Genomic DNA, 20,548 nt, shown 5'->3' on the forward strand with positions numbered 1-20,548 from the left:
TGGCAATACCTTTTAAAAATGACTTTTGAAAACAAATTTTAATAAATAACTTATAAACCATGAAGTTTCCCACTTGAAGTACACAACTCAGTTATGAACAGAACCTGGCCTAAATGACATGACAGAGGATGTCAGTACACCAATTTACTTATACATACTGTAGAAAGTATGGGGGAAGGGAGAAAAGAAAATTCCCTGGCGTTAGATTGTGTCCCCCCATTTTTATTTTTGCACCTTCAATTTGTGATTATGGATGATTACTGTAGTATTAAGTCATACCCAAATTAAATATTGAGTATTCGACTCTAAGTCAGTGGTTCTCACCCTTCTTAATGCTAAGAACTGTTAATACAATTCCTCATATTATGGTGACATTCAACCATAAAGTTATTCTTGTTGTTATTTTATAACTGTACTTTTGTTCCTGTTATGAACTGTAATGTAAATATCTGTGTTTTCTGATGGTCTTAGGCAAACCCTGTGAAAGGGTTAAGAGCTGCAGCTCTAAGTGACTAAGCCCGAGCGAGCGAGCGAGAGTGGGAAGATGTAGGAGATGACTATCACTGTCAGGCCAACCCACACACACCAGCAGCAGGCCAAGGCGAGTAAAACAACATGGCCCTTCACAAGATGACTTCATCTGACACTCAAGAAACCCTACTAGAGCATACATCTCTAGTAAACACATCTTATCTCTCTAGATCCTTAATCTCTCTTACATTTGCCATCATTTACAGAGATCCTTTGAAAAGGAGTTAATAATATTCTTCCTTTTACAACTTCCTGCTTTTAGTCTTCCTCGTATAATGATATGTTAAGAGCACCATCTTTTTCTAAATAAATACTGTCTATTTCTTAGTTAAAGTTTAATGTACTGACTTCCTCTATAATACCGTTCACACCAGGCTTCTGCTTATCACATGTGCTGTAACAATCTCTTTTACGGCCTCTTATCATATCTCTTTTCTCTTTGCTGTCTCCTAAACTACAGTTTTTACTTTACTAAAGTTTTATTAAGGCACACTGGTTATTATGAGTAGGTTTTAAAGATATTAATTTTCCAACAGAACTACCTCTACTTCCAAGTTAAAAACAAAAAAGATAGCAACTTTCAGACAGGCAAGACACACACACACACACACACACACACACACACACACACACATACACAAGCACCAGTTTCTTCAGCATAACCCTAAGCAAATGAGTGTAGTCTCATAAACAAGAGCATAAGCACAACTGGCATCCTAAACGACTTATTACCATTTAAGTAAAAAGAACAGCACACTGGTTTATTTAGATCTTATGAAAACTGAAAATCCAAGTAAATCGCTTAACAGGACTTACCTGCTACTGTGAGCTTGGCTGTTCTGCTGACAATGGTTCCAAGATTATCCACAGTGGCTACACACTGATAGAAACCTTCGTCAGGCTTATTGTGTTTGGAATGCACCACGTTGCTGATGAATAAAGATCCATCTGGGAGTAGCTGGCGTCGATCATCTGATTCTAAGTTTAAAAAGGTCCCATCTTTCTTCCATTCAATGTTTGGAGAAGGCTCAGAATATGCCGAGCAATTTAATATAACAGAAGAGCCTCTAACTGAGAGGGTGTCTACTGGCTCCACCAGAAAATAAAACGGAGTGAATGTTCGAACACTGGCTCCTATAAAAACAAAAAAGGACAAGCTAAATAAAAATTTCTTCTGTTATTTCTGTAAGAATATACAACACATTCAAAGATTAATTTCAGATTATTGCTGAATGATATGCCATTGATGTCTAAATAAAGTTTACTACTAAAAAAACCCAAATGACTCATTTAGAATAGCTTATATAAAAAAAAAAAACTTGTGATAAGCCCTATTAGATAATATGAATAGCTAATAAAAGTCTAATTGGAAACTCCACAATGGATTTAAAGTTCTTTTATTCAAAGTCAAGTATTCCAAAGAACATAAAGAAGGTAGAAAACTGAAATTATTCATTGTAAATAAAATATCCTTTACATTAGTTATTTGTACTTTTAATAAACTCAATACATATTTTGCACATTTTCCTAGTAGTGTATTCATCCTCTTGACTTACAAGCAACCATTGGTGATAATGATCACATTTCCCAATATTCCCTTCTATTTGACCTTATAATTTTTATAAGAAAAATATTTTCTAGCCTGAGAAGACAGCTCAGTGAGTAAATTGCTTACTTGCTGCACAAATACAAGAATCTAAGTTTAGCTCCCTACCATCTACATAAAAGCTGGCAATACAACATGATGCCCAGTAATTCCCAGAAACTTGCTGGCCAACCAGTCAAACCAAAATAGGAAGCTCTAGGCTCCATGAGAACACCTGTCTTTAAAACTAAGACAGACAGTGATAGAGGAGACAGCCAGTGTTGACCTCTGTTTTCCACAAGTCCATGCAGGGATATGCACATCATCATTGTGCATGCGCACGTGTAAACACAATTTTTTAAAGTAAGCAATGTTTTAAACTACAAGAAATTAATGATATTCTTGACAGTCTTAGGTAAGTTTTCCTAAGAATATTAACTTTTTAAAAGATTTATTTATGTCATTTATATGAATACACTGTAGCTGTCTTCAGACACACCAGAAGAGGGCATCAGATACCATTACAGATGGTTGTGAGCTACCATGTCGTTGCTGGGATTTGAACTCAGGACCTCTGAAAGAGCAAGCAGCCAGTGCTCTTAACTGCTGAGCCACCTCTCCAGCCCAAGAATATTAAATTTTTAAAATACTTTTTAGGTTGATTTTATGTATATGAATGTTTTGCTCAATGTATGTGCACCATGCACATGTTCTGTCCACAGGTCAAAAGAGGGAGTAGATACCCTGGAAGGAGTTATATAGATTACTGGGAACCACCACGTTGGCGCTGGGAACGATCCTGGGTCCTTAACCATTAAGCCATCTCCCCAGCTCCTATCAATTTTTTTGTTAACTTTATTCTCTTTTGTTCCATTTTTATTTCATTTTTTTACATTTACTTTTCATCAAGAACTCATTGTGATGTAAAGAGCACAGGAGAACTCAGTTCAATCTTTCTAAGTCTTTGGCTGGCACTGTGAACATATAAAGAAAAAATTACAAAGAAAACTGCTATAAACTTTGCATCTTAGGCAGATAAAGCTTCACCCTTTACTTAAGAAAGAAGAAAGGAAAGAAGGAAGGGAGGGAGGGAGGGAGGAAGGGAGGAAGAGAGGGAAGCCTATTGTCCAATTGGTATGTAAAGAACTCAAGCTGTAATCAAGCTTCATCTTCAACAAAGTCTAACTCAAACAATGACATTATGACTGTTATTTCTAAATTATGTAAATTGTGACTTCAAGATACACTAATCCTGTATTACAAATGAGTGATTAGTTCTAAATAAATATAAAACAGAATGGCAGAAGGAAAAATAAATAGAAACCTTTCAACTCTTTGAAGAGCTTCCTAACACTTAAAAAATCTAGATAAATCCAAAACAATATTTTGTATTAGAAAAAAGGTCTCGATTCCACATGATGAGGCCTATGAAATGTATGTGAAAAGTCTTAAAACCTCTGGAAAGGAACTTAGCAATTTTTGAAAAGTAACCAGAAGTTATTCTATCTGTTCCTATTAAAATGTTTACTGCATTAACCTTCTAGACGTATGGAAGGTATAAAATGGTACTAAACACTGTTCTAAACATTTTGCACATCTGCATCACTCATTTATGAGAAACAGCCCTAGTATCATCTCCATTTCCTTGAAGAAAGCAGCACAGAAACATTAAGTAACTTGCCAAAGGTCACACAGGTAAGAACAGATCTTGGGTCTAAGATCTCAAATGCTACAACGTATCACTGTACACACATATCTATAAAAATTCATTCCAGACATATAGAAAGTATGTAATAAAAATCATATTAGAAATTTTAGGAGAAAACAAGTATAACCTTGGAGCTTAGACACCCTTTTAAATAAAAAGATGAAACCTCATAGAAACAGAAAAAGATAAACTTCACTTTCTTGAATTTGACAAACACATTAATTACACTTTTGCAAAGCACAGAAACAAAGCAGGAAAACAATAGAAAAAGATGATTTTTGTATACAAGAAAAAATTAAAAAGTTCAAACTACTCAGCAGAAAAACGGGTGAGATAAAACCATCACAATACGTGGCAGGATGGTCTGGATCCACTCATATAGAACAACAGTCCCCGCCTGCCTCAGAGTATTTATTATCCAGTAAAACCTGAGCCATGGTTTTAATTGGCCTAGAGTTCTGTGGAAAATGACTAATACCAATGAATGTAAATTATAGCTCAATGAATATGTGAGTGCATAGACCCTGAAAAGGGTAGGAAAGTGTGCATCAGTTTCTTACTCCTGGTTACTGTGAAGGAAAAAGATAAGAGAATAAAGGGGTAAAAACCTAAAGATATATTAAACAGCTTCACAATTAAATCATTTACTGTTCAACAACCATGTGCAGAGAGCAGAGAAGTCTATCATTTAACAGCTTTCCTTTGGGCACTGCAGAGAGCTCAGCTGTCTATACAAAAGCTGACCTGATGTCTCAACAGTCCTCATGGGACATCTACTTTAGTCTGCACACTATTAGTTTACTAAGGCCAGAGTCACTGGACAAAATACAATGAAATAATCGTAATGGAGCCTGTCTGGTATCTCCTTCATTTCCAAGTCTCTACAAATTTCTCACTTCTTAATAGAATAGTTCTCACTTCTTGATAGATTCTTCCTCACTTTCTGATAGACTACTTCACACCTTTTGACAGAATCCCATTCTAGGAAAGAATACATTCACAGGGAACTACTTTCAGTTATAAGCACCATCCCTACAATACCAACAAATCTAACTGTATGCTTCATACTAGCTGTAAATTTTATAGTACCTAAAGCAAGATATCAACACATGGCATTTTAATGCCAGCAGAAATAAAAACCCTGCTCTTTTTCAGGAAGAAGTACAAAGTTCAATAGCGGAAATTCAGAGCAAGCCTCTTTATAAACCTACAAATGAAAGCAGTCTGTGTAATTTTCTTCACTATAAGAAAATTATCTCATCATAAACTAAGATTCTACTCTCAAGTGACTTCCTATTTCCTTACACCTCAGTATGATCTCCTAACACCAAGTACATCCCAAACCACTTCCCAATGTGACATTTCACTTTATCCTTTTGTGTTCTATGATGCTATACAGCTCAGTCTAAGTTCTCAGTTTTTTAATTAACACCCCCCCCAAATTGGAAAGTTAAAGTGACTTAACATTCAAAGAGCACAACTTAATATATTTATATTACCAATTTTACACAGATATTTAGAAAGTGACAAGTTTTTTTCTACCATTTTACTACATAACATTTTAGCAATTTCAGCTCCGCAGTTTACTCTTTCTGCAAAGCTAATTAATTCTTCCAAAGACTGAACTGACCTTAAAAACATTATCCTTCGTATCTTCTAACCACAAAGAACGCCTCCCTCGGAAAATATGTTCATCTTAATCATAAGTTTGTAGAGCAAGGAACTGAAGGCAAAAATAGAAGAAACAAAAGAAACAAAACAGAAATAAAGAAATCCAAGATCTAGTCTGGATTTTGGTTGTTGTACTTCTAAGACTGAATGGGAATCATGGACAAGGTGTAAGGGTATAAAAATAATAATGAAAGCTTCCTGAGTGTTCACTATGCATTAGGCACGATTTCAGGCTTTATGAGAATTCCCTCAGTCCAGTTCACTAATGGTAAGAATTATCATCTCTGATTTAAAACCTTTTGCTACAAAATGAATAAAAAATTGCTCCAAAATAATTAAGCTATCTGAACCAAGATCATAATCATTACATGTGCACTATCTAATATGGGTAAGTGATATACGCTGAGAACTTGAACTACAGCTAGTCTTAATTGAGATACATGTAAAATAGTAAAAACCACATAATTGATTTAGAAAACATGGATTGCACAAACACACAAGAATGCAAAGTATCTAATAATGTATGCTGATTTACATGTCTTTTGGAAATATTTACTAAATATTAATAAAATGATTTCTATTTTACCTTTCTAGTATGGCAGTCAGAAATTTTTATGGTTTTTGGCTTGTGCTATTATTTCTACTAAGAAAGGCCAGCAGCCAACTATGTTTTCCTTCATCAACACTAAAAACAACCAAATTCACATTATTTTTTCAAAGGGTGAATGGAATTATGGCAGTCAATAGGAAGGATCAAAACTAAATTCTCTCTTAGATATGAAATTAAATAACTTACAATGAAAATTAGGACTTTGGCAACTATCAGCAGTGATCTCTTAGCACCTATTCAGAAATGTTTACTTAGAAACAAACTTTTTAGCATTTCTTTCAAGTTTCAATAGAAAATGTATTCATTTTGATGTTTTAGATTGCTGAGGAAAGGTTTCTGGAACAGAAATCATTTACAAATGATTTCTTTATGCTTTAAACTTCACGAGGGGCACGTAGAAGGAAAACAGAAGCTACTGGGGATGCCCTTGTCCGGGTCCCTTCCTATCCTCCTTCCTGCTCCCTGGTTGACATGAGTTAAGAAGCTCTGTTCTGCTAACATCCTTCCATCATGATGTACAACTACCTCAACCCAGGTTTAAAAACATAGAGCCAGTGATCAAGAACTGAAACTTCCAGAATTGTGAGCCAAAACAAATCTTTCTCCTTTACACTGCTTTTCTTAGGTATCTGTCACAGCAACAAAAACTCTAAACTGGCTGGAAGCAAAACGGTACATAGAAGAATTTAAGTGTTATACAGAGGAGCTAGACATGTAACTCAGCTGGTAGAGGACTTGTCTGGCATTCACTGGCTGAGTTCTATTCCCCAGCACCATATAAATATCTATGGTCATGAGTACCTGAAATTCCAGCACTTGAAAGGTACAAGCAGAAAGATCAAAAATTCAAGGTTATCCTTAGCTACATAGCAATTTTGAGGCCATCTTGGTATACAGAAGACCCTGTCTCAAAACAAAATGCCATAAAAGTCAAAAGATAAAGGAGCAGAGCACAGGAGAAGCCAAAGAACTGAAAGGATGAACTGTCTTGACCCCATTCATTACATATACACCGAGGTTATACACTAAGATCATGTACTGACAGTCAAAGTAAAAATGGTTTCAGTAAAATATGTGAAGTAAGGCAGCAAGAATGGGGAGAACACTACAGCAGGAAAACCGATCCCCACGAACAGTGAGACTCCTGGCAAAGTATTCACCATAGCTGAAAAGACTCTAATATGATTAATGTGATTTTTAAAAGGAAAGCAGTCATTTAAAACTTCAAGACAAACAAGATGGTGTCATGACAGTGAAGTTAAGAAAGTTAAAGGTATCAGCAAACGGCCATCTGTAGAACCATCAAGGTTAGAAAAGGAAATACGAGTAAATTAGGTTGGATAAAAATGATGCAGGTGTAGTGGGAGAAATCTGGGAGTCCTGAATCCGATGGCAAGACTGAAATTATTCTAATACTACAACAGTGCTGAGGAATGGCAAGGTGGGACAGATGCACAAGCTGATTTCTATACTGTAATGACAAAGTCACTGGAGATGAAGACAGCAAGGAATCGCAAGCCTACAATGAAGAGGTAAGTCAGTACCACGCATGCTGTTCAGGATTACCTTAGGTTTGAGACAGAAGACAATAAGACTCAGTGTCTTCCATGAACATCTTTTAAAATATTCATCAAACAGTAAGGACACCGACAGTAGTGAGCAAGAGAATCGGAAAGCGATAGCGTGCAGTGGCACAGATCCTAAGAGCAGCAATTTGAAAACAGAATGACCTTCACATTTCTAAAAACTATTTTTCTATAATTCTTCTGTAACTGGCTACCTTCTAAGGGGCTAATATAAGACAGTTGATATTCTTTCAGTATTAAGAACTTTCATTGTGATAAACAATCGTGTATCTCTGAAGCGGTATCAAAGGTACACTGGCTAACGTGTAAGCAGGTACAGAGTATTCACTGTGAACCTATTCAGACTGAACGTGAGGACTCATTCATGTTAAATCAACTAGGATACACTAATACACTGAGGTACTAGTACTATGCAGATATAAATAAGACTGCAGAATAACTATATTCTACCACAGTTATCTCTATAAAAAATGTGTAAAAAAGTAAATCAGAGAAAGTGAATATATTTAAACACCTAGATAGGTAGGCTATACAAACATAAGAAAAAAATATGTGAAAAAGACAAGGATTGAAGGCAAATGTCTCTGAATAGACCTTGATCACCAGTTTGTCACTGAACCATATAAACATTTTACTAAGTAAAAAACAAAATAAAAAAAAAAAAGCAAAATTAAAAATATCTAAAAACTGAAAGCAGATAGAAAACAACTATCCAAACATCACTATAGCCGCATCAGAAAGCACTAGTCCAAGAGACTTTTAAAACAAAAAACCAAACCAGACAGTAGTCTGTATCTTAGGGACAAACCTACAAAGATTTAACTTTAATTGCCGTTACTATTAGCATTGTTACTCTGAAAATGTGATGAGAGATAAAACAAATAAGCTATTTTAATTATATTGTGAAAGGAAATCAATAAAATCAGTGAGACTAAACAGAGCTCTCACCTTCAATTTTAAGTACCAACATGAATTATATTTTTTAGAACAATATACATTTCTTAGCTTTCCTCACTGAAACATCCCAGTGGTAATAACTAACCCATTAACAATGAACATTTTCCCTAGCCAGGCTTTGCTATCTAACCACCATTTTCCATGATCCATTATAAAGTAGCTAATTCCAGGTTTGCGAGTAGACGAATCTTGGGACTACAGAGATGGTCCCGTGGCTGCTCTTTCAGAAGACCTGGGTTAAATAAGCAGCACCTACACAGCAGCTTACACCGTATCACTCTAGGTAGAGGGGATCTGACACCCTCTTGTAGACACACACCTGATGAACAAGCATACATGCACACAGAACACCCATACACATAATACAAATGAAAAAAAAAAAATAAAAACAACCTAAAAGTAACAACTATCACCTAAGTAGTCTCAAAGCAGCCCCTTTCTTGTCAAACACAAAACCTTTGAACCTCAATAATTATACCTCAGTATTTTGAAACAAATATGGTGACCTCTACTGCTTTATAATGATTGTAAAATTTAAAGAAAGTGTAATGAATGCTATAGAATCAGATCACTTGACAGTGGCAAGTAAGAGGAAAAGAAATCCTCACCTATCTTTCTCTCTTTCTTTCCTTCTTTCTTTCTTTCTTTCTTTTTTAAGAATTATTTATTGAATGCATGAGTACACTGTAGCTGTCTTCAGACACACCAGAAGAGGGCATTCGATCCCATCACAGATGATTGCGAGCCACCATATGGTTGCTGGGAATTGAACTCGGGACCTCTGGAAGAACAGTCAGTGATCTTAACCACTGTGCCATCTCTCCAGCCCTTCTCATCTTTCTTAATCAATCTCTATGGTAACTACACATGGCTGAAAGTAAGCTTCTGTATATTCAAGTGTTCCTCCTAAGTCAAAGATTGATAGACTGTCACTATAATGCAACTGTAATGAATTAGAGGTACAAAGTAATAAAAGATGAATGGCTTATAAGTCAGCAGATTATCTCCCATAAGGACCAGATAGAGAATGCATTAGATTTTGCAAGCTACTTACAGTTTCTGTGATATACTCTCTTATTTACATTTTTAATTTATTTAAACTCTAAAAATTGGAGCCAGTGAGTAAAGACACTTACCACCAAACCAGATGACCTAACTTCCATCCCTAGATCCCACATGGTAAGACATCCAGAGGGAGGGATATAAAAGAGAGGGGAGGGGAGGGGAGGGGAGGAAAAAAACTATCAAGATCAACATTACCTCACAGGAATGAAAAGGTTGTAAAGACCAGAATTGCTAACGAGGGCATGATTTGCTGAGCTAGGTGGCTGATAAAACAGAAAATCTTACTCAGACACAGTACAATTTTTAAATGAATCTGCAGCCATCACATGTAGCACCCTACAAAACAAAACCTTGGAACAGATCATACCTCTAGGTCCAACTATCAATTAAGAATAAACTAAAAGTAAAATAAACTAAAACTAAAATAAACTAAAAGTAGAGAAATATAGTAAGAGATGAGATGAGGATGTTGTTAGCAATATAACAACTGAAAAGAAATTATTCACAGTAAATCGCAAAGTTTCTTCAGTAAATAAATTATAGAAAATAAAGTCAGAGTAATAAAACAAATATAAAACAAACAATTGTGCAAATTCCAAATCTAACAAAATACATTCTTTGCAAAAACAACTAAATAGAATGTACATTATCAGCATTACTTATACTAGCCCACGTGTATAAACATGGAAATAAACCAACATCCACTAATAGATCAATAAATAACATATGTTATTTCCATAGCATTATGTTACAATACTATTCAACTATGAATACAATGAAGTACTGATGTTTAGCAGTTTCTGCTAAGATTGAAACATTCTATCTCCAAGGAAGATAAAAGGTAAACCTTAAGGCAAAAGGTAAACAATGCAAAACAGCCTTCAGAAAGTCCCTGAAACTGACCAGATTCACCTACCATATTGATAAAGCACAGTGAAACTATGTGACACTTGTTGTTACTTTATCTCTGTGTTTTTCCTCACAAATAATAACTCCAGCTTAATCATGAAAAAAATCATCAGACAAAGCCAGTAAGTGGGAAACAATAAAATACCTGACCAACTTCTTAAAACTGACAGGGTCATCAAAATACAGGAAACATAGCCTCATTCAAAAGACCTAAAGAAAATGCAACAACTAGATATAGTTTGAGATGCTGGGTAAAATCTGACACAGAAAGAACAATAAGTAAAAACAAGAAATATGAAGGAAGTATAGACTTTAGCCAAAAACCATATATTGATACAGGTTTACTGATTTTAGCAAGTGTGCCATTGTAATATAAAATAGGTGAAGCTGAAAAATAAATGGAAATGATGACACTTGTAAGATTTTTAAATGTAAGAACTAATAGGGTATTTTATATTATAGAAATTGAATTAATTTTGTGTGAAAATATGACTCAAACCATAAACACGGAATAACACAAACATAATACAAACACTGAGAAAACCAGATAAAGAAGTGACAATATGCAATCCAAACAGCAACTACACTCAAGAACGGTAAAATAATGCTCAGTTCAAACAAAACTGTCACCAAGTAAATGTCCAATCTAGTGCCATGTTTTAATAGATCAGCAGAGTGCGAGATTACTGAATGGAAACAGGGAAAAAAACAACAGAAACTATACCTGAGAGTTGTTCTCCAACTTCCACACACACCTGTATGTGCATGCATACACACACACTGACAAATGAGTATGCAAAATGCAAAATAATAGCAATGATATACTTTTTAAAGGAATACGTCACTAAAGTAGTGATATCCAAAGGAAAAAATCTCCAACTGTATAAAGAAATCTCCACCTAACATCCAACCTTTCAGAAATGTTAAATATGTATGGTTAAACAATACTGGATTATAAAAACTAAATCTATGGACACCAAAGCCCACAGTGCCCAAGATAAAGATCCTGCATATACTAGGCACAAGTTTGTTAAATAAAAATGTCCAGGTTTTAGATTTTAAGGCCTATAAACTAGATCTTTAACTAGCAAGATAGTTATGTAAATTATGGTACCATCACTAAAATACTTTAGGGGGAAAGGGCTTTATTTTAGTTCAGTTTCAGACTTTCAAAGAGTTTCTTCCATGGCTGCTTGACACCATGCTCTTGGATAGCCAGAATGTGGTGTATAGAATGCAAGACAGAAAGGAGGAGCCAGGGACTAGGTACAATCTTCAAAAGCATACCTCCAGTGACACACTTTTTGCAGGTAGGCCCTACCCTGCAATGTTTAACTCCTGAGCCTGTGAGGCCATTTCAATATTCAATCTATAAGAGAGTTAGTAGGAACATGGGTTCCAAGTCAAGCTGCCCAACCTCAAATCTGAGTCATGCTACTTGCTAGTTGTATGACCTTGAATAGATTACATATTGTCAATATAGTCATTTGTAAAACAGAGTAATAGTTACTGCCTTGAATTAAGCAGTTGGGAAACTTAAATCATGAAATACATTTAACACAATACCTAAACCTGGCACATTTTCCAAAATACTATCTACTATAGGGGGAAATACCATAGAATATAATTTAAAATTATTTATAAATATGACTCTTTATTCTGTATTTTGATATTAATTAGGTAAGAACTAGGAATAGGAAAGTAAAAGGTAAATGTTACAAACTTAACAATGGTGGCGTGATAATGCTAATTTTAATTTCTATTGTATATTATTTTAATATAATGCCATCTATGTAGGACCAACCAAATATATATATATATATAAAATCTCATACTAAAATTATAGCTTATTAATAAATGCTTTATTAGTCAACGGTTTCTGATTAAATTTACAGCATCTGGTGAAAATCATTAGCTCCCTTTTTATATTAATATTTGAATGAGTACTTAGAAAGTGCATATGTATTTGCACGTTCACGTGGGCACAGTTTGGGGAAGTATATGTGTACATGTACATATGTGTATATGTGGCAATCAGAAGTTGATGTTGGATGTCATCTTCAACTAGCTCTCCACCTTACTTATAGAGATAGGGTCTCTCCTTTGAAATCAGAGCTCTCTGATTTGGCCATTATAGCTTGGCACAGGGAGGGATCTCCTGTCTTTGGTGGGGTTTTTTGTTTGTTTGTTTGTTTTGCTGCTGTTGTTTTCAGCATATAACATTGTTTTTCAACCTGTATTCCTTAAGCAATAATATACTGAATATGTATCTGCCAGTATATATAGTTTTATCTAATTCTTAGCAGCTATACAGTATTCCACCATCCCATTGCAGCAAACACATCTTAAATCTAAAACGTTTGCAAACCAAGACACTTTTTAGTTTAAAAAAATACTCAGTAATTATGCTGACAACACAAATATACACTGGGTCCACCTGAAGCAAACTCAATGACAGATCTATCACCCTGCATAAAAGGGCTGTAAGCTAATGGCTAGTATTTAAGTCACATCCAACTTTATATTATTATAGACACCAAACACTCTTGAGTAACAAAAATGCATTGATCTTTGGTCTATACATTTTCAAAGAATTTACTCAACATCGGGACTACAGCTACTGACCATAACAATAACCACAAATCTGAAATAGCTCCTTAAGTCAAGCTCAAGAGAGTGAAACCTAGATTTCCAATCGTTTCAGAAAGCTTTCTCTGTTTTTAATACTTCACTCCGCTGGATTTTGGATTTTATTTCCTTCTGCTTCATCTACTCAGCTTCTGGACCAATTAATCAAAATTAATCCTATAGCACTCTCCACATGAGCTTATCCTCTCCATGTTCATGCCTTTCTTTAGCCCTGGTCACTGCTGGGTGTTGAGATCACTGTCTTAGTCATCTTTGCCTGACTCTGCCTCCTTATAGCAGGCACTCAAAACCCTTTCCCTCTTTTTGCCAGCTCCACATTCTCTTAATGTGACCCTACTTCCAATCTAACTGAAAACACAGTCCCTTTTCTATAAATTAGACTTCTTAACAATTCCATTTCTCTTTTTCACTTTTCCTCTGTCTCATGTGTAGCTGTGAACAGTTAAATTGCTTGATGCTCTCGGCAGGTTATGCATGCGCTGCTCTGGTCCAAGAGCTCTCTGGATTCACAAATAAAAGATACACATGTCAGCTAACTTTGATATGCCTTGGCTAGCTCAATGGCTGAGCACTTCTAAACCTCCCCACAGCTAGAATACACTCCCTTCCTGTGTTCTTGAATTAATATTTGCTAAATCCATAATCTTACATGATGATGGGCCTTTTAAGTCTGTTCTCCTTGCTCCCCACCCCCACCCCCCATCATGGATTCCTTCCTCCTCCCCAGTCTACCTTGGTCCTTCTCCACACAATCTAAAAGTCCTGCCTCCATCTCCCTGCCCAGCTATCAGCTGTACAGCAATTCTTTTTTTTTACCAATGAAGACAGCTGGAGGCAGGGACCATCAACATCTGGAAGCACAGCTTTTGGGAGAGACAAAGCATTAGAACCAATTCCCAACAACAAGCACCAGGTTGCTTGCAACTGACATTTTTATAGACAAAATTGACCAACCAACAACTGCATACGGTTCAACCTAAAAGATCATTGTAGACATAAGATTCCTCCCTCTTTTTTGAGTGACTGAAAAAGACTACTGTAGAAGATTGTGTTTTAATACCTGCTCAGGCCAACAAGTGTTTATAAGCACTAACAATATAATATGCATTTTACAAGAGATACAATGTCACCTTTGTCTTCAAGTTTATAATCTTGCTAAACAAATAAGATGGAGGACCACTGTAATTAGAAAGAAAAGAACTGCATGTAAACTGACTTTTAATAGGGTTAATAAGGCTGCAAAGGTATTGCCATGATATATTATTTTATTCCAATTTAATGTAAAACCAGATTCCTACACTTCCTGCCCTGAGAATTCACGAGACATAACATGAACTGAGAGGCTGTGCCCAAACCTTCATATGTTGTTGTTTTGTTCTCTTTGTGTTTTAACATGGATCTTATATAGCCCAGGGTGACCTCAAACTTCCTATGTAGCTAAGAAAAGCATTGAACTACTGATTCTTCTGTTTCCAACCAAAAGATTACAGATATGAGCTACCATGCCTGGCCTTGCAATCTAAAGAATTCCAAAACCCAATAGAGACACTTGAGGTCAGTGCTATCTAATAGAAATATAGTCAAAGTAACATATGCATACTTTTAAGTGCCTAGGACTTATACACACAGAAACAAAACAAATGGAAATAGCTAAAGTTAACATACTTAACCCAAGATATTTAATATTTAAATATGTGACACATTTTTAATTTTACCTTTTCATATCAAATATATGAAATTCGAGTCCAGGGGCTGAGTAGAGGAAGCAAAAGGAAATAAAATCCCAAAACCATAAAGGAAATATTTCAGATTTATGGTTACTGGTATGGGCAGCAGTCTCAAGTTCAAACATTCATGCTTTAAGTGATAAGATGACAGTGGGTAACATTATAGCACTTGTGGACCACAGGTCATATTATTAAGATCCAGTTAACTTATTAGCACTTTTGTACATTTATAACTTTAAAGCTTCAACTTGTATACTAACACTGTCACAGATGTGCATACCTATGCCAGAAATACATTCACTTGATGAGGATTTTAAACAGTATTCTCCACTCTTTAGCATTCTAAAATACATCATGTACAAACACAGGCATGCCACAATGTTTACAATGCATTATATACTTCTAGATGTGAAAATACACATTAAAAATCCACATCTGGGATTAAAACTTATATCCTTTTTAAAAACAATTTGCAATGCATAATGAAGATTCTTGAATATCCAACTCTTTAAATGTCTATAAAATAGCTTTCAGGAAAAAAATACAGAAAAGCTATTAACATGATTAAATGTTCAACAATATAAAATGTTTATGGAAAATTATGGGATACGCATACAATGCAATCAAGCAACTATACTGAGCCCATAAGCAAAATGGCATTCATTACATGATTCCCAAGTTTTTAATATTTACATCAATACACGCTTGTGTGCAACTTAATCCCAGTACTTGGAGGCAGAGGCAGGTAGATTTCTGCGTTCAAAGACAGCCTGGTCTACGATCCAGGAAAGCCATATCTGTTACATAGAGAAACTCTGTCTCAAAAAAACAAACAAACAAACCACAAACACACACACACACACACACACACACACACACAAAGTATGTACACAAAAGAAAGAAAAACTTCTAAATGTTAAAAATACTCTCAATTGTGACTTGAGAGGTACTAAGTCCTTAGGATTCTATGGTTTCTAAGTTTTAAGCAATGTTTTCTATAATATTTTTACTATTCTGGTTGTGAAAAGTTAGTTTTTATCTTTATAAAAATGTTTTTAGTTGCAGCACTGAATTCTATCAAACATTTAAGAAATAGCATTCTACATGATTTATTCCAGAAGGCAGAAAAGGTGTCAAAACCCATTTTATGAGTTTATTGATACCTTGACAGTAAACCAAACAAGACAAATATAGACCGATATTCCTCATGAAGTAGAGAAAAGTCTTCAACATGATACTGGCAGGTCCAGTTCAGTAATACATAAAAACAAAGCTAGGAATGGTGACTTACACTATAATCACACCACTTAGGCAGCTTGAGCCATGAGGACTGCTGTGAGTTTGAGGCCAACCTGAACTACACAGTGAATTCAGGATCAGGCTGGGCAAAGAAGGAAACACTGAATTTAAAAAAAAGAAAAAGAAAAACATGCAAAGTCAAAGCCAAGTTGGGAGTTATTTCTTCAAGATTAATCAATATTTGGAAATCAATGAAAACTGCCATAGAAATAACAAGCTAATGGGGAAAACCGAATGGGCTTATAGTCAATTAAAAAATATTTGACAGGTTTTAACTCTCATTCATGATAAAAAAAAAAATGCTCAGGATTCTGGTAATGAAAAGGACCTTCTTTAATTTGTTAAAGGAGATTTAAAACCTAAAGCCTGGTGTTACCTAATGGCAATATATTTTGAGTGCATTTCCCTTAAGAGCAGGAACAGTCAAGGGTGTTTTTCATTCACAACTGTTAGCTAGCAGTATACTGGAAATCCTACCCAGTATAATAAAACAAAAAATTTGATTACAAGCATATATATAACAAAAGAAGAAATAAAACTGTCCTCATTTGCAAGCCAATGATTACTGAATTTGAAAATCACAAGGAATCTATAAAATAGCTTCTGTAACCAATAATTTAAGAAAAATCAACATACAAAAATTGATCTGTCTATATTGTGAGTCAACTAAACATTAAATTTAAACAAAATCACGAAATAGCTCTAAAACCATGAAATATCAGATAACTGAAAATGATAAAATGCTACTAAGAAGACAGCAAAGGTACGTTAACAAGCCTAAAGAAATATTATATTCATAATGCAAGGACTCAACAGATCTCCAAATTGCTCTCTGGCTTTAATACAAATCAAGTGACAATCTTTACTAGAATTGTCACTAAGAAAAGATAACCAATGTTCAGATGGAAAGATACATGAAAAACAAAAGCTAGAGAATTTTTTAAATAAAAACAAAGTTGGATATTCAAACTACTTGATTATAAATCTTACCTTGATACGAAAACCAAAACAATGTGGGATTAGCAAAGGAGACCAATCAATGGAATCAAGTAAAAAGCCCAGAAATAAACTCACATGATTATGGTAAGTTGATTTTTGGCATAGGAGCTAATGCAATTCAATAGAGAAAGAATAGTATTTTCAATAAATAGGACTAAAAAACTAGACATCTCTAAGCAAAACAAAACAAACAAACAAACAAAAAAAACCACCTGACTTACATAAATAACGATTACCTCAAAACTCATACTACACTAAATGCCAAATGTGAAACTAAACCGGTTTAAAAGCCCCAGATTATACAGAGATACACTAAAATATGTTCACTTTGTAAAAACTAATAAACTGTGCCTGACGATACCTACAACCTTTGCTCTGAAAAATATACAGACTATAAAAGAGTAAACAAGAAACTGAAAGAATATACTTTTGAATCAATAGTCAAAGAAAAGCATAGAGAGAATGTATAATGAATCTGGCCAGGTGTAGTGGCCCATGCTTTTAAACTCAGCACTCAGGAGGCAAAGGCAGGCAAGTGAGATAAGGTGGATTTCTGTAATGGTGTCCATTTGCTGCAACAAGAAGCTTCTTGTACGTAGAGCAAATAATACACTTACCTTTAGGTATAAAGAAATCTTAGCATGCAGTTAAAAATAATGTTGACCTAGTAAAGTCGTAGTAGTCGGTTCTCCAATACCCGTGACTTGGCTATCCCAGGGCAGCTGACTACGTTTCTAATAGCAGGCATGATTTCCTTCATGTTAACTGGGCCATAATCCAATTAGATAGCTGTTGTTTACCACACAGATATGAGTGCGACTGCTACATCTTTAAGGATATCCTACCATGCTGGCTATTGTTGTGAATCATAAGCATCATACCTAATCAGGAATCCCCTCCCTTGGCAACTTACATAGTACCTCCTGGTACTATGAAATTAGACTGCACAAAAGAGGTTTTCAAGTTAGTTATAGCTCGAATCTCCCATCTCCTTTGTCCAAAGTGTGTGGTGTCTTCAACCATAGGAACTTACCATCAATCTTTAAAAGGCAATCAAGGGAAACAGCAATAGCCTATTTTGTTTTGAGATTTACCTGGACTACTCTAACCAACATCTTGAACAGAGGTTTCTCATACCTAATACTAGGGCTTTTGTTATAGAGTTTATGGAGGGGGCTGGAGAGATGGCTCAGAGGTTAAGAGCACTGAGTGCTCTCCCAGAGGTCCTGAGTTCAATTCCCAGCAACCTCATGGTGGCTCACAACCATCTTTAATGGGATCTGATGCCCTCTTCTGGTGTGTCTTAAGACAGAGTTTATGGCTTTTGCAGGGAGCACTGCCAGGCCAAGTAGCATAACTTCATTTAAGACAACACACACACACACTCATACACACATGCACTCACATATATATACATATACATAAACATATATACATACACAAATACACTCAAACACAGACACACAAATACATACACACATAGGTAAATACATATACAGATAAACACATATATACATATACACAGAGAGAGAGAGGACTATTCTCTATTAGATAGATAGGTAAATAAATATTCAACTGATCATAAGGAGCCTAGTCCCAACAGATACCACAATTTCTTCACCTAAGGCTCAGGGAATCTCACAGAGAGGGGAGCGAAAAGACTGTGAGCACCAGAGGACCAAAAAGTTTGCTGTTTGAGATTGTCTCACATAAATGACAGGGAAGATACATCCATGAAACTTCAACAACATAGCTGCTTAAGCAAAGCCTGAACTATAACAACACCAATAGATATGCTAAAACGGAAGGAGAAAATATCACAGGTCACACTTCCAGACAACAAACTACAGGCAACTAATGAGTGCTGAGAAAAGTAGAATTAGTCTCTCTCAGAATGAACCCCTTAATTAGCTATCCAATACAAAGTGGTCATCCCTGAAATCATACACAGAAACAATATCAAACATCCTCAGCTGACTGCACAGACATGAAAGGGAGGGAGGGAAGAGGGGGGAGGGAGAGAGAGAGAATGAGGGGAAGGCATGGGAAGAGGTGGAGGGAAAAGGGAAGTGATTTAATTATATTTTAATTTTAAAAGATTTTAAAAGGTGGGAAAAGGTATTGAAGAAAACATCCCAACATCAGCCTCCACACACAATCAATCATATAAGTGAACTCATCTGCTACACAGACACACACACTTGTGCACACACTACACACATTCATGTACATAGTACACAGAAAACAAAAGTTTTATCTTGACTTATTTATTTTGGTTTTTTGAGACAGGGTTTCTCTGTGTAGCCCTAGCTGCCCTGTAACTCATTCTGTAGACCAGGCTGGGCCTGAACTCTGCCAGCCTCTGCTTCCCAAGTGCTGGGATTAAAGGCAAGTAACACCACCACCCCACTCACAGAGAAAAATTTAAAAGGTTAATTAAAATATATTGAATACCATAAGTTGTTTCTGAAATGGAAATTAAAACTGCAGTAAGACCCCGCTATGGATCTATTACATGACTAGAACAAAACTGAGAATATCAACTCTCTGTGAGGCCGCCAAGCAACTAGAACTCTCCAATGCTGTAGGTTAAAATTCTAAAAGGTACAGCCCATTTGAGGGAACAGTTTAACAGTTCCTTATAAAGTTAAACATTTACCATCAATCCAATATTCTCACTTTGAAATTTTTGCTGCTAAAAAGTTAAAACATGTTAACAACAACAACAACAAAACATAAAACTAACCCTATATACAAATGTCCCCACAAAATACAAATCAGCTTTCTTCGTTAAGGATGCAATACTACTTAGCAATGAAATAAACAATTTATTTATACACAACACATTTCATAGACATTATGCTTATTCAAAGAAGAGCTTCCAAAGACTAGAACTTGTTGATTCAACTTGTATGGCATTCAAAGGTAAAACTACTGGGAGAGTATATCAGTGGCTGCAAGGATTAGTGGAGGGCAAGTTTCACAACAAAAGTACATCAGGAGTGATGGCTCAAGGCCTTGCTTCTCCAGAGGCAGAAGCAAGTGGATCTCTAGAGGCTAGCCATATCTACATCGCAAGTCCAGACCAGCCAGACCTACAATGTGAAACCCTGTCTCAAAAAAAAAAAAAAAAAAAAAAACTAACAAGCACAGGTTAATTTGAGGGAGTAATCAAACTGTTTTCTGATTGTGGTGAAGGTTAAGAGAATCTACATAAAGTTCAGTTAATTTTATAATATGCTAATAAAATTT

General features: G+C 35.4%; 1 protein-coding gene across 11 annotated transcripts in view; it reads right to left on the reverse strand.

Annotated features, from left to right (window-relative positions):
* The window catches only part of Neo1 (neogenin 1), a 157,783-nt gene that overhangs the window by 110,263 nt on the left and 26,972 nt on the right, over window positions 1–20,548 (reverse strand). For all 11 annotated transcript variants that reach the window (XM_029481357.2, XM_085844673.1, XM_029481356.2 and 8 more), the window contains exon 2: window positions 1,348–1,665. In XM_029481357.2, coding sequence (XP_029337217.1) covers window positions 1,348–1,665 — 318 coding nt within the window. The remainder of the gene's footprint in view (window positions 1–1,347; window positions 1,666–20,548) is intronic.

Source organism: Mus caroli, unplaced genomic scaffold, assembly GCF_978045245.1.
Source record: "Mus caroli unplaced genomic scaffold, Mus_caroli_1 scaffold_11, whole genome shotgun sequence".
NCBI lineage: Eukaryota > Metazoa > Chordata > Mammalia > Rodentia > Muridae > Mus > Mus caroli.